Source organism: Chiloscyllium plagiosum, chromosome 10 (assembly GCF_004010195.1).
Source record: "Chiloscyllium plagiosum isolate BGI_BamShark_2017 chromosome 10, ASM401019v2, whole genome shotgun sequence".
Classification (NCBI taxonomy): domain Eukaryota; kingdom Metazoa; phylum Chordata; class Chondrichthyes; order Orectolobiformes; family Hemiscylliidae; genus Chiloscyllium; species Chiloscyllium plagiosum.
Window position 1 is genome coordinate 63977005 of NC_057719.1, and position 18746 is coordinate 63995750.

At 41.4% G+C, this 18746-nt stretch overlaps 1 protein-coding gene across 2 annotated transcripts in view; it reads left to right on the plus strand.

Annotated features, from left to right (window-relative positions):
* Nucleotides 1–18746, plus strand: part of pals1a (protein associated with LIN7 1, MAGUK family member a) — a 113620-nt gene that overhangs the window by 50544 nt on the left and 44330 nt on the right. The window contains exons 2-3 of one of the 2 annotated variants that reach the window (XM_043697930.1): nt 14961–15056; nt 16019–16540. In XM_043697930.1, coding sequence (XP_043553865.1) covers nt 16186–16540 — 355 coding nt within the window. In that variant the 5' untranslated portion in view covers nt 14961–15056; nt 16019–16185. The remainder of the gene's footprint in view (nt 1–14960; nt 15057–16018; nt 16541–18746) is intronic. The other variant, XM_043697931.1, reaches the window with a different exon arrangement.

An 18746-nucleotide genomic window follows, 5' to 3' on the forward strand; every position in this document is an offset into this window, starting at 1 on the left:
GAGGAATATGGCATTTTAAATGTCTACTGTTCTCCGGTGCATCCCCTCAAATGTTTGGTTAGTGCCTTTTCTAAGTGGAGTGCTTTTGGAACACGGCACATTTTTATACGGGGGGGAATTCAATTGTCTTTTTGGATCCGACAGTGGACAGGATACCTTGTGGGCCCCCGACAAATTTCTTCGCAGGCCAAGCAGGTGGCTGACTTGTGCGAAGAGTTGGGGCTGCTGGACATTTGGAGATATCTTCATTCTACCGGCAGGGACTTCACCTTTTTTTAAAACCCACATAAATGTCACATGAGGATTGATTAATTTTTTCTTTGGCTCCCTCGGCCCTTTTGGATTCAATTATGGGTTGTAAAATTAGGAACATAGCTATCTCTGATTACATGGCGTTAACCTCCAAATATACCACCAAGAGTGAGGGACTAGGTTTGCGGCACTGGCATGTGGATCCTTTTCTCCTTAAGGATTCCAAATTTGTGGAATACTTTTTTAGCAAGTTTCAGGAGTTCTTGACTATCAATTCCAGCGTGGCTAGTAGTCCATCTATGCTATTGGAGACTGCTTAGGCCTTTGCTAGGGGATTAGTTATTTCTTATTCGGCTAGCCGGAAACAACAGAAGGGGGAGCAGCAGGGGGAGCAACTTGAGATATGGCTGAAAGCCACTGAGGTGGCACGTTTAATGAGTCCTTCGAGGACCAAGCTACAATGGATCGCAACCCTTCAGGCTGCCTTGAATTCAATACTTGCACAAACTGCAAAGAAAGAACTTGCTTTTGCTAGACAAAGGCTATTCGAGTATGGGGATAGGCCAGGAAAGTATTTAGCATATTTATCTGATAGCTCCCCAATCCATTACTGCAGTTAGAGACAGCGCTGGGGTCCTTAGGTATGATGCCAAAAGGATTAATGAGGCTTTCAGAGTATTTACTCTGAATTGTATCGATCTGAAGGTTGTGAGGATAAGAGGGCCAAGATGGAAGCCTTTAACAGCCTGGACCTCCTGGGGGTAACCCTGGAACAGACCTCTCTCATTAATGCCCCCTTGACAGTTCAGGAAATACAGGAGGCAGCTAGGCAACTTCAGAGTGAGAAGGCGCCTGACCCTGATGGTGAGTTTTACAAGGGGTTTATAGGGATTCTGTCAGAGCCGATGCTGGAAATGTGCAATCGTTCCTATGTGCATGAATGCCTACCACCATCTTTGAGAGAAGCTAATATTTCCCTCTTAAGGGGAAGATTCCTGAGGATTGTGCCTCATACAGGCCCATCTCTCTATTAAGTTCAGATTTTAGATTCTGTCTAAAAGTTTGGCACTGGGATTGGAGAAGGTATTGCCCTATATTTTCAGAGGACCAGACAGCCTTTATAAGGGGCTGTAGGTCTTCTAATAATATTAGAAGATTGCTGAATATAATCAATTCAGCAATAATCAATTCAGGGGTTGGTAATTTCCTTAGATGCAGAAAAAGCATTTGACCAGGTGAAATTGCTGCATCTATTTTCTGTCTTAGAGCAGTTTGGTTTGGGTGGGGTCTTTGCTAGGTGGGTGGAAGTTTTATTTCGCCACCCTCTGGCTGCAGTCATCGCCAACGGGGTGAAGTCTGGGAACTTTAGGATTGGCAGGGGTAGTTGTTAAGATTGACCCCTCTCTTCATTGTTTACGTTGGTGATAGAGCCGCTGGCAGAGGCCATTCGTTAGAATGTCCACATAATCTCTCCGAAAGTGGGATCGAAGGTACATAAGATCACACTGTACGTGGATGATGTCCTTCTGTTTTTATCGGACCTGATGACCTCCATACCCCCATCTGATACAATGTACTAATTCATTTGGGGATATTTCAGGATATAAGATCAACTTTGCAAAGTTGAAGGCTATGCCTTTGGGGGACCTCAAGGAAGTGCCAGAGATTGAAGGTGGTCGTAGGTATCGGGAATCCACCCTTTAAGTGGTCACAGGTGGATTCCCGATAACTAGGTTTCTTTGTTACTCCCATGTTTGATCAGATATTTCGGACTAATGTTGCTCACCTGCTCGACAATGTTAAGCGGGATCTTCAGAGATGGGAGGCTCTTCCAATTTCGTGGTTGGGCCGAATTGCCCTTAAGATAAATATCCTCCCTCGCTTGCTTGAATATAATATTTCCCAGGTTGTGGGAACGTATGTGTTGGTTTAGTTCCTTTGTCTGGCATCATGCGCAGCCCCTCATCAAACTTACTAAATTGCAGTTCCCTCAAGGATGGGCAGGAGTTGATTTCCCAGATATCAGGAGGTGTCAAGTGAGTTCCATGCTGCTTTTTGTGTGAGATTTGGGCAGGTAACGATCCAAGCTCAATATGGTGGATATTGAAGCCCCCCCAGGCAAAGTGCCCTCTTATTAGCTTGTTCATGGATAAGTTGAGGACAGTTATGGATCACTGCCGGAACCCCATTGTTATTAGTGCGGTCAAGGCATGGAAGAGAATGTGTCAGAATGAGGGTTGCTAATCCAAGACTTCGCCACTCACTCCCATTGTTGGTATGCCAGGGTTCTGACCAGGGATGATGGACTCAGTTCAAATGTTGGGTAGCAAGAGGAGTTTCCAGTTTGGGAGACTTTGTTTGAGAGGGAGGTTATGATGTCTTTTGAGCAACTGAGCTGAGTTAATAAGAGTATATATACAACGCTCCCATTTTTTGTTTGGGAGCTTTGCGCCAAGCATTGTTATTGTGTTCTTGTTCTTGTTTATTTTTTGTTTTCTTAGTCACTTATTTATTGGTGGTGTTTTGCATAGTGTTTAGTTTCGTTTTGTATTATAGGGTAGGTTAATAGTTAGTGGACAGTAGTTGTATTGTAATTTGTTTTTTTATTATACTGGTATTTGTTGTTTTCAATAACATTACAAAAATATAAAGTCAAAATTCTTTTTGCTAATAAATATATTTACAAAAAAAAATTATGTAGACTCAGAATCCAGTGTAAGAAACTACGATGGTTTGAGATGTAAATTTGCTTTGATAAATTGGGGAACATTCCTTAAAGAGATGATGATTGATAGGCAATGACCAATATTTAGAGTGGATGACGGAACTGAAACAATTGTTCATTCTTGTCTGTCATAAGAATGAAACTGGAAAGTTGGCCTTACTATGGCTAAATAAGCAAAATTAGGGGTGGTAATATATCAAGTAAAAGGAAATACAAATTGGTCAAAATAAGCAGCGGACCTTAGTGTTGGGAGCATGGAGCATTTTAGATTTCAGCAAAGGACAAAGGGATTGATTAAGAAGCAGTACAAGAGTGGTCATGCGATGAACATACAAACTGATTAAAAGAATTTCTATAAGTATGTGAAGAGAAAAAGTTTAGTCATGGCAAATGTAGGACCCTTACAGTCAGAAACCAGGGAATTTATAATGGAGAGTAAAGAGATAGCAGACAAATTGAGTACATACTTTGGTTCTGCCTTCACAAAGGAGGGCACGAATCGTGCCCAAAAATGTTGGTGAGGACTGGATCCAGGAAATAGAGAAACTGCAGGAAATTAATGTTAATAGGCAAATAGTTTTGGGAAAATTGATGGGATTAAAGTCTGATAAATCCCCAGGGTCTGAGAACCCCACTATTTTAAAAAGAATAGAAGCAGAAGAGGGAAAAGGGAATTATAGACCAATTAACCTCACGTCAGTAATGTGGAAAAATGCTAGATTTCATTATAAAAGACTTAATAGACCAGTCGCTGGAAAAGCTCAGCAGGTCAGGCAGCATCCAAGGAGCAGGAGAATCTCCTTGGAGGCTGCCTGACCTGCTGCACTTTTCACATTTTTTCAGCTCTGATCTCCAGCATCCGCAGTCCTCACTTTCTCCTCCTTTAATAGACCAGTTGGCAAACTAAAATGATTGAACAGATTCAGCATGGATTTACGAAAGAACACACTTGACAAATCTTCTAGAATTTTTCAAGGATGCATTAGTAGAGTTGACAAAGGGGAGGCAGGGATGTGTTTAACTTGGACTTCAGAAGGCTTTCAAGACAGTCCTATGTCAGAAATTCGCATATAAAATTAAAGCAGCTGGGTAAGAGGATAATATAGAGAACTGATTGGCAGACAGGGAATACAGAGCAGGAATAAATTGTCTTTTTCCAAGTAGCAGGCACTGACTAATGGGGTACCACAGGGATCAGATTTTCGACCTAGCTATTCACAATGTATATTAATGATTTAGATGAGGAAACTAAATGTGATACCGGATGAGAGGCTTTTGTCTGAAACGTCGATTTTACTGCTCCTTGGATGCTGCCTGAACTGCTGTGCTTTTCCAGCACCTCTCTCATCTGGATGCTAAATGTGATACCTCCCACGTTTACAGACAACATAAAGCTGCCTGGGAAGGTGAACTGTGTGGAGGATGCACACATGCTTCCGTGTGATTTGGACAAGTTTTAAGGGCCAGTGCATAGCAGATTAATATAATGTGGATAAATGTGAAGTTATTTACTTTCATATAAAATGTAAGAAGGCCGATTTTATGATTTGAATGGCATTAGATTGGGAAAGCAGAGTGCAACAAAACCTGGGTGTCCTTGTACACCAATCGCTGAAGTCGAGCATGCAGGTGCACAGGCTTTGAAGCAGACAACTGACATAGAGTCACAGACATGTACAACACGGAAACAGACCCTTTGGTCCAACACGTCCATGTCGTCCAGATATCCCAACCTAATCTAGTCCCACCTGCCAGCACCTGGCCCATACCCCTCCAAACCCTTCCTATTCATATACCCATCTAGATGCCTTTTAAATGTTGCAATTGTACTATCCTCCACCACTTCCTCTGGCAGCTCGTTTCATACACGTACCTCTCCCAAGTTCCTCCAAGATCAGTTGTGAATTTCACTGTTTGTTAATTTTCCTGGACTTACTCCGATGTCCAACAATACATGAATTCACAGCAAAGGCAGTAACTGCACAGGTTCACTGCTGTGTCAGTTTGCATTGTGGGTTTCTTTCACTCTCTCCTGCAATGACCTGACCATGTGCTGCCTTTGTCTGTCCCTCTCCCTTTTAAAAGTTGTTTTGACTTTTTTTTTCTCCAAAGTTCTAAAACAATGTAACAGCATATAAAGTAATTGCTGCTTCTGGAATTTGAGGAAATCGCCTCCAACACCTAAAATACCTCAAAAAAAAAAGGAGCAGCCTGTTACAGCCAGAAATGTTTCCCATCCTCCATCTTGGATTACCTGTTAGCCTTCATGGTGAGAGGATTCAACGAGAGGAGCAGACCTATCTTGCTGCAGACAAACAGGGTTGTAGTGAGTCCATACCTGGAGTATTGTTTGCAGATTTGATCTCCATTATTTAAGGATGGATGCCCTGGGTTTAGGGGGAGTGCAATGAAGATTTACTAGAGTGATTCCTGGGATGGCAGAACTGATGGATTAAGAGACTTGAATCAGGTCGGACTATGTTCGCAAGTTAAGAAGAATGAGGGGGATCTTGCAGAAGCCAATGAAATTCTAACAGGATTAGACAAAGGAAATGCAGGAAGCATGATTTTGATGACTGAGTCGTCCAGAACCAGGAACCATAGTCTAAGACTGAAATGAGGAAAAATTTCTTCCACCCACAGTGGCAAACCTATGGAATTCTTTGTCACCGAAACTGGTTAAGGCTAAAACTTTAAATGTTTTCGAGAAGTAGTTAAATATAGTTCTTGAAGCTAAAGGTAATGGTGAGAAAGTGGGAACAGAGTACGGAGTTGAATTATCAGCCATGATATTGAATGGCGAAGTAGGCTTGAAGAGCAAATTGCCTTCTGCTCCTATATTCTGTTTCTATTTAACATTGCAAAACATTGAGGGACACACATGTGGGCATGAAAACGAGGTGGTGAATTGAATTAACTAGTGAATAAGCTCTGGACCTTCGCTTTGCTTCCATCTGATCCATGCTTCTTTTAAGTAACATCAAACCCAGCACATTTCTAACTCTCAAGTTCTGAAGAGTCATATTAACCTTGAAATATTAACTCTGTTTCTCTCTCCACAGATGCTATTAAGCCTTGTTTTTTTTTTGTGCACATTGTTTTTATTTCCAATATCAGAAGCTGTTTGCCAGTTTCAGAAATTCTTCAAAAATTAACTTTCAGTTCAATCCAATTCTGTTTCCATTGATTAAAAACAGGACATAGTTGAAAATGTAGTGGGTTAGGCAATATCTGTAAAGAAAGAAGCAGTTAGCATTTCAGATTAATCTTTCATCAGAAAAGATCTGTTTATGGCAAGTGCATCTTGTGCATTAATAATTATTCCATTCATTTTGAAATAGCCACTGTCAAGCCTCAGCCCTTTTAACTGACGTTTTGAAGATTGCTGCTGGAAGTGAGCCTTAATGAGTGAGATCAGAATTTGTTACCCATTCCTTTGCTCTTAAAGTCACAGTGAGCATTTGCCTTGAACCACTGCTGTCCATCTGATCTGGTACATGCACAGTGCAGTTAGCACCACATGTACTGCTGGTTCTTGTTCTTGATGTTCAGTAACTGGATTGTTTCATCTGGACATAAGAAATCTTCTATGACTTTGACATACTTTCTGTTGTTCCTGTCTCCATAATTGATCTCTAGATCCTCAAACAATCTCGTACTGTCTCATTTATTCTGCCACCTCATGTATTCAGCCCCCAACCTTTTTAAAACATTACTCCACAGTCCCTCTCTTTGACTGGCTGTTATCTTCTCCTAACAGTCCTACAAAGCCTCCGCACATTATATTTCTTCAGTGCAATTCCCTTAACCATTGCTTTAAATCATTTTGTGCTTTTTCTAAAGTGCAGAGTTCCTGCACCGTATTCCATTTGATGTCGAACTAGTATTTATGAAACAAAAACGCAAAATGCTGGAGAAACTCAGCAGCTCATGGCAGTTCTAAAGCTGAGTCACTGGACTCGAACATTAACTCTGCTTTCTATCTGTTGATACTGCCAGAGCTACTGAGTTTCTCCAGGTTTCCAGCATCCACAGATCCTTTTTTTTGTTTAGTATATTACAAACCTTTTTCATAATTTCTTTGCTTTTGCATTCTGTGTCTATTTTTGTAACGATTTTTCAACCGGCCCTGGCACCTTCAATGTTTTGTCCATTTTTACCTATCACTCTGTCTTCTAATGCCCTCTTTAGAATATATCCTTTTAGCTTGTATTGTCTGACCTCACTTTTCCTACCAAGAAGCATCACTTCTCACTTCTGAGTAAAATTTCATATGGTGTCTGTCAGCTTCTATCCTCTTAATGGCTATCACTATTCTCCTCACAGTTTGTGACCTTCCAAGTCTCAAGGCAACCACAAATTCTTAGATTCTGCCTTATGTATCCATGACTAAGTCATTAGTATATATGAGGAACACCACAGTATACCTTTCCCCAGCCTGAAAAACAGGTAGATGGTTGAATCTGACTTGATAGTTGTAGTTGGTGCTGCCTCTGAAGATAGGAAGAAGTCTGTTCTGAGACGTATTCTTACCTTCTGCTATGACTTATTTTTATTCTTGTTTGCTTGATTATTGTATTTGACTGTTTGCGACCACCTCACACTAGTAAATACTGTAATATATTCCATTTAATTTCACTCTTGAGATATTGTTAACTTCTTGGCATCAGTTAATCAAGGTATGATCAAGCAAAGGGCAAGTGGGATAGCAAGTTGATTAACCTGCTCCCTTTACTTTGTAAACAGAAGAAGTCTGCACTATTTGCAGTATCCTACTTACCGAGAGATCCTAATTATTATCTTTAAACTCTAACTTTCACCTTTGCAGTCCTGGTAGATCATTGCTGTGTCGAGGCTGAACTGCATCTGACACTGACTGTGACAGGTACCAGTAGTTTCATTCACATGCTTGTTGGCTGTTGACCTGTAGGTTAAGATGCAACAGAAAGTGTCAGCAGTTGGACAAAGTGGGAATCTGAAGTCTGATGTGAGAAATATGCTGGTCCACATAGAAATTGATGATTGCTTGATGTTAAGCCGAGTCACACTGTTGATGAGTATGTCTGTATTCTTTTTTGGTCTCATGGCTTGTGCAACCCCCCCCGTCCCACCACCACAAATTCTTCCTTTTGCTTGTCTTAATTTTTATTTCAGGCACTTCCATCTTGGTTTTATTCATGCAGCTTGTTTTCTGCAGAAACCTATTCACTTTTCAACTAAAGTGGAAGTTTTCCCCTCCTGTTTTTTGAATTTTTGCTTACCCTTCCTTGGTAAGAAATTCTCTCTCAATTTGTTTGCTTTTGAACAGGGATTATCCCTGAAGATGTCTCCTGTGCTTGCGCATGCTCTTGTTTACTTGCTCTCTGCCTCAGTCATTCAAACTCCGATCACTTGTATCCTTTGCACAAAATTTTTCGGATGAGTTCAAACTTCAAAAATCTAGCTGGCAATAACATCTCATATTAAACGCCTTTTAAGGTGCCTTTCAGGTAAATTTCAGATCCTTTTGAGCAATAAGATTTATCAATTTTGGAGTTGTAAGATGGGCCAGGTACTTCATTTTGTTTCTTAACCTATTCCTCTCAATTTCCTGATCTCTGGAAATTGTTATTAATATAGACAAAATGTATCCAGGTGCTGGTTCTGGTGATCTAGTTATTTTGCGATATATGTTGGAAAGCCTAAAGAACCAAATAAATGGGAAGTGGGGAAATCCAAGATGGCAGCAGTATCTAAGAGGTCTGCTGAGCTGGACTCTGGGCCAGTCCCTGGGCAAGGTGGACCTTTTTACCGACCGACGACCAAACCCAAGCTAACCACCCCTTGGAAAACAATTCACAATATACAGTTGATGACTATCTAGAGCTTCTAAAACAGTGGTTTGATAGCTCTAAGATCAAGATGAAGGTGAATAAAGGAAAGGGGAAAGGAGTACAGCAGGCAGGATACTCACCTACTGTGTCAGGGGTGCCCACAACCATTGCTCAAACTCCCGTGGCAGCCTGTTTGGATTCAACGGGACAGCAGCATTTACTGTTTGCTAAACTGAGAAAAAAAAATTGAGGCGGCCCTGGAGCAGATATCTGCCATGCTGAAGAAGCATGAGCAGGAGATCGAAACACTGGACCAATGAGTGGAAACAATAGAACAGAGGACAGCAGCAGTGCGGAGGACCCTGGAGGACTGATCCAAATACTGGAAGACCAGGTTTGGGTCCTGCAAGAGCAAGTGGACGATCTGGAAAATAAAAATAGAAGGAAAATCTTACGGCTCGTGGATCTCCCAAAGTGCAAGGAAGGTGAGGATCTAATTGGATTCCTGGAGAAGTGGCTCCCAAAGTTCCCGGGGCTGGAAGTAGAGTTGGCCGAATGAGTGTGAAGTGGGCCCACTGGATCACAATGCGCATCGAATCCATGCCCCCACCCAGTCTTAGTGCGACTCCAGCACTATAAAGGTAAACAGTTAATGATTTAAACAGCCAGAAGACTGGGAAGAGATCCACAGGCTTTAAAATACAAAGGCCCAAGAATCATGTTCTTTCAAGACTTCTCTGGAGCCATAATTAAGAACAGAAAGGCATTTGATGAAGTCAAGGAAATTAAGGGACCTAAACATTCAATACTCCTTGAGGTACCTAGCGATGTTGCGTTTTGCTTTCGGAGGGACGGTCCATAATTTCGATTCGGCAGAAAAGGCTTTGACTTTGAACTCTTTTGAAGTAAAGGACTTGGAGAGGAAAGAGGGGCACCATTATAGACAATGGTATAGTTTTCTTAACTTTCTCTACCCCTTTTTTTTTTTTACTTTCTCTCCCTTTTTGTGGTCATCTGTCCTAGATTCTGTACTGGGAGAAAGTGAGGACTGCAGATGCTGGAGACCAGAGTTGAAAAATGTGGTGCTGGAAAAACACAGCAGGCCAGGCAGCATTCGAGGAGCAGGAGAATCGACATTTCGAGCATAAGCCCTTCTTCAGAAAGTGCGGAGGATTCCTGAAGAAGGGCTTATGCTCGAAACGTCGATTCTCTTGCTCCTCGAATGCTGCCTGGCCTGCTGTTTTTCCAGCACCACATTTTTCAACTTAGATTCTATACTGCCCTGGTATAAAACCTGATTTATTTAACATTTTGGTCGGTTGGTTAATATCTGGGTTTTTTTTTTAAATGTTCTTTTCTGGATTGGGGTTGGCTATATCTGTGGTTAAGATGTAGGGAGAAGAGGTGTTTAGGGGGGGGAAATGGGTGTTCATTTTCTTTATCTGTGAATTGCCTGGTACTGGGTGCAGTCTCCGTTGGAAGGAGCCAGGATGGTTGCAAGGATTGAGAGGATAGTCTCTATGGCCAAGGTTGGGGGGGAGAGCTCTACTCAATTGGGGTTTATTTGGGTGTTTGTTTAAGTTGAATGTAGTGGCTAGATTTTTAGTTACAGTAGTTTTCATAGGAGTATTTTCTAGATTTTATAGAGTTAACATTTTTTTCACTCGTTGCACCTCGGGTAAGCTTTCTCCTCTCGGGAAATCATGGGCTGCCCTCGACGACCATGGCTAGTGATCTGTTTAGATGGAATGTAAAAGGGAGGCATTCCCCTGTTAAAAGAAAGAAGGTGCTCTCAGCCCTTAAGAAGGAAAGGATTGAATCACCCTGCTGCAGGAGACTCATTTAACTGATGCGGAACATTTGAAACTGCAGCAGGGGATTATGACAGGGTATTCTTCTCCTTTAACTCTAAAAGTAGAGTGGCTATACTGGCAAGAAGGAACCTCCCGTTCCAGGTAACTGAGCAAATTAAGGATGAACATGGATAGTTCATCATTCTTAAAGCTCTTCTACACAGAAGAGTATGGCGTCCTGAATGTTTACTGTCCCCTGGCATACCCTCTTAAATTTCTAATTGATGCAGTTGCTAAATTTAGTGAATCTTTGGGTGCACTGTACGATCTTGGGAGGGGGCGGCGGTGGAGATATTTTAACTGCCTAATGAATCCCAGGGCCGACAGGATGTCAAGGTGCCTGGCGGGCACACCTAGCCACTACATACACGACAATTGGTGGATTTGTGTGAGGAGTTGGGATTGGTGGATGTATGGAGCTATCACCACCCTAATGGAAGAGAGTTTGCTTTCTATTCCAACCCTCACAAGTGCCACACACAAATTGACATTTTCCTTATGCCATTTGTCTGTTTGGACAGAACATTGGCTCCCAAAATTGGGAATATAACTATCTTGGACCATGAACCAGTGTATTTAGATGTTAAAATCAAAAGTGGCGGAATAGGTGCACAACACTGGCGAATGGAGCCATTCCTGTTAACGGATAGCAAATTTGTTGAGTACATTACAAGAGTTCAGGGCCTTCTGGGATATCGACTCTGGTATGGCCAGTAATCCATCACTACTTTAGGAGACCACTAAGGCAGACTTACGAGGCCTGATGACTTCACATTCAACAACTAGAAAGAGTCTGGGGGAGCTGGAGGCCCAGCTGAAGAAGCATGTTATAATAGGTCTTCAGTGGTCAAGCTGCAGTGAGTCACTGCTCTCTCAGCTGCTCTTGACTCCTTGCGCACACAGGTGGCAAAAAGAAATCTCCTTTGCGAAACAAAGATTGTTTGAATTTGGGGATAAGCCAGGTAGATATCTGGCTAGAAAGAAGTGTTTCACTATCTATCAGAAAGAGGGTTGGCACAGTTACCCATGAGTTGAAGAAGATCAATGCTAGATTTCGGGAATACTTTGCAGAGTTATACCGGTTGGAACACAGCGAAGATGGTGCAGTGCGAATGCAGTCCATATTTATTTTGAGAACCTTGACTTCTGTGGTATAAATGTGGAACAGGCCTCCTTGTTAAATGCACCTATGATGATACAAGAGGTGGAGGTGGCAAAGCACTGGGGCCAGATGGATTCCCATGTGAGTTTTATAAGGAATTCATAAATGTGTTGGCGGAGCCACTTTTGGGGATATACAGTCATTGATATACACAGGATTGTCTCCTGCCTTCTCTTAGGGAGACAAATATCTCCCTCATTTTAAAGAAGGAGAAAGACCCCAAAAGATGTGCTTCATACAGACCAATTTCGTTGTTGAATTTGGATGTAAATTCTGTCAAAGATGCTGGCCCTGAGGTTGGAAAAGGTATTGCTTATAAAAGAACATCAGACTGGTTTTATCAAAGGCCGTAGCTCTTCCAACAATATCAGGAGGGTACTGAATATAGTGCAAGTATGCCAGCAACGATTGATCCCTGGTCTGGTGGTCTCCTGAGACACGGAAAAGGTGTTTGACTGGGTAGAATTGCCATACCTGTTTGGGGTCCTAGATCACTTTGATCTGAAGGGAGCCTTTGCTAGGTGGTTGGTAGTGGTACAACGATCCGAAGTCACATAACTTTAGTATTGGGAGAGATAGCCAACAGGATTGTCCCTTCTCACTGGTGTTATTTACCTTGGTAATTCAGCCGTTAGCCAAGGAGTACAGGAGGGAGCCTGAAATGGTGGCGCCAAAGGCGGGAATGGGAGTGCATAAGATCACCCTATACGCTGACTATGTCCTTTTTTGTTTTTGGCCAATCTGGAGAAATCTGTATTCAGATTGACACACAAAATTGATTTATTTGGCAGTTTTTTGGGATACAGGATCAACTTCACAAAATCAGAAGCCATGCTATTGGGGGGATTAGTGGAGGTGCCTGATCTGAAGGATGGAATGCAGTTCCCGTTTAGATGGTTGTCAAAAGGTTTTTTTTATATTTGCGAATTTTTATTACCCCTGCCTTCCACCAGCTGTATAAAGCTAACTGTGCACAATTACTGGAGAGTCATAGAGATGTACAGCATGGAAACAGGCCCTCCAGTCCAACTCGTCCATGCTGACCAGATATCCCAAACTAATGTAGTCCCACTTGCCAGCACCCAGCCCGTATCCCTACAAACCCTTCCTATTCATATACCCATCCAGATGCCTTTTAAATGTTGCAGTTGTACCAGCCTCCAGCACTTCCTCTGGTAGCTCATGTACCACCCTCTGAGTAAAAAGGTTGCCCCTGAGGTCTCTTTTATATCTTCCCCTGTCACCCTACACCAATGCCCTCTAGTTCTGGACTCCGCCTCCCCTCCCCCACAAGGGAAGCGACTTTGTCAATTTATAGTATCCATGCCCCTCATAATTTTATAAACCTCCATAAGGTCACCCCTCGGCCTCTGATGCTCCACAGAAAACAGCCCCAGCTTATTCAACCTCTCCCTATAGCTCAAATCCTCCAACCCTGGCAACATCCTTAAATCTTTTCTGAACCCTTTCAAGTTTGACAACATCCTTCCAAAAGGAAGGAGACCAGAATTGCACGCAATATTCCAAAAGTGGCCGAACCAATATCCTGTACAGCTGTATCATGACCTCCCAACTCCTGTACTCAATACTCTGACCAATAAAGGAAAACATACCAAATACCACCTTGGATATCCTGTCTACCTGTGACACTACTTTCAAGGAGCAATGGACCTGCATTCCAAAGTCTCTTTGTTCAGCGAAATTGCTGGGCTCCTTGCTGAGATTTGTATCATCGATAGTCGCAGGTGAGGTGCTAGAAGACTGGAGGTTGGCTAACATCGTGTCACTATTCCAGAAAGGTGGTAAGGACAAGCCAGGGAACGATAGACCAGTGAGCCTGATGTTGGTGGTAGGCAAGTTGTTGGAGGGAATCTTGGGCAGGATGTACATGTATTTGGAAAGGCAAGGACTGATTAGGGATAGGCAACATGGCTGTGTGAGAGAGAAATCATGTCTCACGAACTTGATTGAGTTTTTTGAAGAAGTAACAAAGAGGATTGATGAGGGCAGAGCGGTAGACGTGATCTACGTGGACTTCAGGTAAGGCATTCAACAAGGTTCCCCCATGGCAGACTGGTTGGCAAGGTTAGATCTCATGGAATACAGGGAGAACTAGCCATTTGGATACAAAACTGGCTCAAAGGTAGAAGGCAGAGGGTGGTGGTGGAGGGTTGTTTTTCAGACTGGAGGCCTGTGACCAGTGGAGTGCCACAAAGATCAGTGCTGGGTTCAGTACTTTTCATCATTTATATAAATGATTTGGATGTGAGCATAACAAATATATTTAATAAGCTTGCACATGACACCAAAATTGAAGGTGTAGTGGACAGCAAAGAAGGTTAGTTCAGAGTACAAGGGGATCTTGATCATATGTGCCAATGGGCTGAGGAGTGGCAGATATGGTTTAATTTAGATAAATGCATGGTGTTGCATTTTGGGAAAGCAAATCTTAGCAGGACCTATACACTTAATAGTGAAGTCCTAGGGAGTGTTGCTGGATAAAACAGGATTTGCAGCAGTGGGAGGGATTACCGTTGCCAAATAGCCCTGATCAAAATGAATGTTCTTCCTTGCCTATTCAACCATGAGAATGCTCCCCTTGTTGCTATTCACACGAGTGTTGCAGAGGCTCACTGGTTGGCTTGGGCCCTTCATTTGGTGTTGCAGGCACCCCCAATTAAATTCACTAAATTGCAACTCCCACAGGGTGAGGGGGTGGTGGACCTTCTGGACTTGGAAGAGATATCAAATAAGCGCCCTGCTGGCGTATGTGGGTGACTAGGTACAGGGGTTTCGGGATCGATTTTGGCTTGATGTTGAAGCCTCACAGTACAGATGTCCCCTAATTAATCAATTATTTATGGATAAGATGAAATCCGTGATGAGCAGTGTAAGAGCCCAATCATTTTGAATACGGTGTGAACTTGTAGGATAATGAGGCAAGGCCGAGCAATTGGCTTAAGACCTCGTTGTTTACCCCATTAGTGGGAACCCCAGGATTTAATCCTGGGGCAATGGGCTCCTGCTTTAAGGCATGGGAGAATAAGGGTATCTCTTGTTTGGGAGATGTATTGGAGAGGGAGATCTTGATGTCGTTTAGTCAACTAAATCAGAAATATGGATTGTCTAAAACTGACATCTTCCGGTATTTTCAGATAAAGAATTATCTACAGAGGAAGACCACTCGCCTGGCTCAGCTTTACAAGTCAGACAGGGAGAAAAGAGTGCTCTGGTGCACGAGCGCTCTTTCGGTTAGTATTTGTATTATTTACAGAAAGGGCATGCCTTTGGCAATATGGAAAGACTCGGTGGGACTTGGAATTGGGAGCTAGGAGAGGATATTTTATTGGAAATAGGGGAAAATATATGGGAAAATGTAAAGAAAATCTAATATGTAACAGCACAGGCCATTCAATTGAAGATTTACACAAGGCTCATGTAGCGCCAGAGAGGCTAGCTAAGTTCAAAAGAGGAGCGTCTCCAGGATGTCCCAAATGTAAAATTAATATAGGCGCTCTTACATACTGCTTTTGATCAAGTTACAAGGTCCAGAGATACTGGCGTGCAATAGTAAGGGAGCTGAAGAAAATCCTGGGAATTGAAGTCAAGGTGGATCTGGTATTTCTTCTCCTGGGGTTGCGAAACATGCCCACTCTGGGGGAACACTGGAAGAGGTTCTGTAACATTCTTACGCACTGTGTGAGGAAGAACATTCTAATGAATTGGACGTCAGAAAATCCCCTAGGTCTTATAGGATGGTAAAGGCTGGTGATGGGGCATCTCCCCAAGACTATCTTACAAATATGGTGCACCACAAAATGGAGCAGCTTTATAAGATTTGGCAGCCCTTTCTAAATTATATAGATGCAGACTTATCGGCAATATTAACCAGAGCCAAGGTGTAGTTGTAGGAGTCTAATTGGGTGACCTGTGGGGACCCTGGGAGGGATAAGCTACAAAAATATGGGTACAATGCCTGGTGCTTCCCAAGATTGGGAGCTTCAGTGGAGGCGCAATGAGTGAATTAGAATAAGGTAATGTGATGTAATTTAATTTAACTTGAGAATTATGGGTTTGCACAGCTTAAATGTTGAGAAAATAAATGTCAAGAATAGATTATGGAATATTTGCATTTTAATGACTTTCTTTTTAAGAGTGGATGAAATTCTATTTTATTCTTTCTCTTTAAGCAATTCTGTCTCTTGCTTTCCAGGTCGACCTCAGTTGAAGTGGACTTGGCAAGTTTAAGTGCACAGCCATGTGAATTTTACTACAAGTAGTAGTTCCGTTATTATTAACATGGACTTTCTGAAACCAAAACAACTTTGACCTAATACTTTTAGACATTAGGAAGAAAGTGGAAAGGTTTAAATTTTAATCATGACTACCTCACACATGAATGGACATGTTACAGAGGGACCAGAAAGTGAGATGAAGAACATCGACCTTTCATCTCATGATGAGCCACCAAGACACAGAGAAATGGCAGTTGATTGTCCTGATGACTTGGGCTCACGAACCTTGCCTGTACGTCGAAGTGCTCAGTTGGAAAGAATTCGCCAACAACAGGATGATATGCGTCGTAGACGAGAAGAAGAGGGAAAGAAGCAGGAGTTTGAACTTAATTCTTCCATTCGTCTGAAAAAACTAGCCCAGGTTCAACCAAAAGTGGGCATTGATAACCCTACATTTGAGGATATTTTAGAAGGACCCAGCAACACTGTTAAAGTTTTAGGTACGTAAGTGGACATAACGAGTGAAAACCTAATTTCTTATTGATTAGTTTTCATAATTAGATATTTTATTTAAAATGAACCTCTCTCCAGATACAGAGTATTTGATACTTTTTAAGTTTTTCTGTTTTGTAGATTTAATGGCATTAAGATATTGACCATCTGAATGATTTGAGGTAACATTTTATAGTAATTTGAGTGTCATAGCGCAACAGTAATATTCTGTAAATTGGGTTTATAGATTTTTCTAGTATCTTGACATGAAAATTAAAAGATTGTGTTCATTTCATATCATGTGCAACAGCAGAATTAAAAGTTCTCCTGTTGGAAAGTTAAGCATCCAAATTACAGGGAAGAAATGCCATTAAAATTTGGCATTGGTGTTTGTTATGGACCAGACCAAACCCCCTTCAAATATGTCAAGAAGATAGCTTAGACCTTAACTCTTATCTTATTTAAAGACCAGTGTAAGGGGCTGTGTGTCAAACGTACTCTGCTTTAAGCAAAGCACATTTTATTCTTAACCTACAGTTAAAATATAAGCAAATGAAGGAGGAATTGGTCTAAATTTAACTCTTTTGGAAAACTTAACAGAATAATAGATTATTTAACTACTAAACATCAACTATTCTAATATAGTAACATCCCTTAAACACATCCTTGGCAAAGGCAAATTCAGTAAAATGGATTGTCTCACATGCAATGTTTTTGTAGTCCAGGAAGAAAGAACATTAAGAAAACATTCTAGCAGAGTGAGAGTGAGAGTGCGAGCTCAAATGTTTTGCTGTAGCAGAGATGTATGGCAGCTTCCAAATCTCAACAGCTACTGAAAGCTAAACTAAAACCTTATTTCTGTAGGATTCTGACTCAACTCTTTCATGCTGTTTCTATTATTCAAACTTTCTTTTAAAAAAAAACCCAAGGCCTCACAAGCTGTTCACTTTTTTGGCTTGGAATAGACCACTCATCACCTCTGTCTCAATCTCTCCTCATTTTATGGAAAAAAAGGACAATAAGACCTCAAAGCCATAGAATCTTCACGACTTTTCCTTTTTGGTGCAGAGCAGCTTTTATCAACAGGAATTGTAAGACTACAAAAATGTGGTTTGTCCCATCATAATTTTGCTATTACTATTTCCCAAATTATTCTTATCCTGTTTTCCTACCGTTCCCCTGTGAAAATATGACCAAGGAGATGAAATGGGCAATTCTGTCCCTCAAACCTGTTCTGCTAATCTGTAAGATTAAGGCTGATCTGAAAGTGACCTCCAATCTGCATTCCTGTCTATGTCAATATCCTTTCACCCCTTTGATTAATAAGAATCTATCCATGTCTGCCTTAAAATATTCAGGAACTCTGCTTCTATTAGTCTTTCAGGAAGACTGTTCCAAAGACTCCTTGTGCTCTGGAGTACTTCAAATGTCCATCAAATTCCTGCTTAAATGTAATTTGCTCAACTCCAATATTCCATGTGCTAATAACACTCCCATTTCTTTCTGACCTTTGCCAGCAATTTTGAATCCAAGCTCCTTCATTACTGACCTCCAAGATGATCTTTTTGAACTAGTCTTTTTGGTGCATGTACTTCTCCTACCTTAATAGCTGCCACAACCTATAGAAATTGTATCCCTTGTTTGATTTTTGCCGTTCAAGTCATGCTGATGACTGGTGTTGGGCAATGTTTCAACCATTTCTTTACTAAATATCAAATGAAGTGGGTAATTTTGTAGGTATTATTTGAAATTATTTCAAAAGTAGATTTCTTTTGTAATTCTACATATATTAAATAGATATTTATGTTGAAGAGAAACTGAAAACCTTTTTCTTCCTTTGAAATGTGTAATAGCTTAGATCAAATTACAACATTTTGACAATTGTGGGTTTACAATTTTGAAATATGAGAACTTTTCTGCAGTGTTTAAAATATATTGTGTACTAAAGTTAGTCTATTGCTTCATGCTGCTGCTTGTGTATATTATTGTTTCACTTCTAGCATCCTTCTCTTTTAAAAAAATACTGTTTAACACCTGTATTTCATGTGTTCCCATGCAACATTGTTCCATTTCAAATCCCCTTTCCCCTCAAATCTTTGAATATATTGCATGTTAGCTGATGTCCCTTTTTTTTAATTGCACCTGCTGGTTTAAATTACTTTAGTCAGGCTTGCACCCGAGCTGCAACAGTAAGATGGCTGTAATCGGGGATGA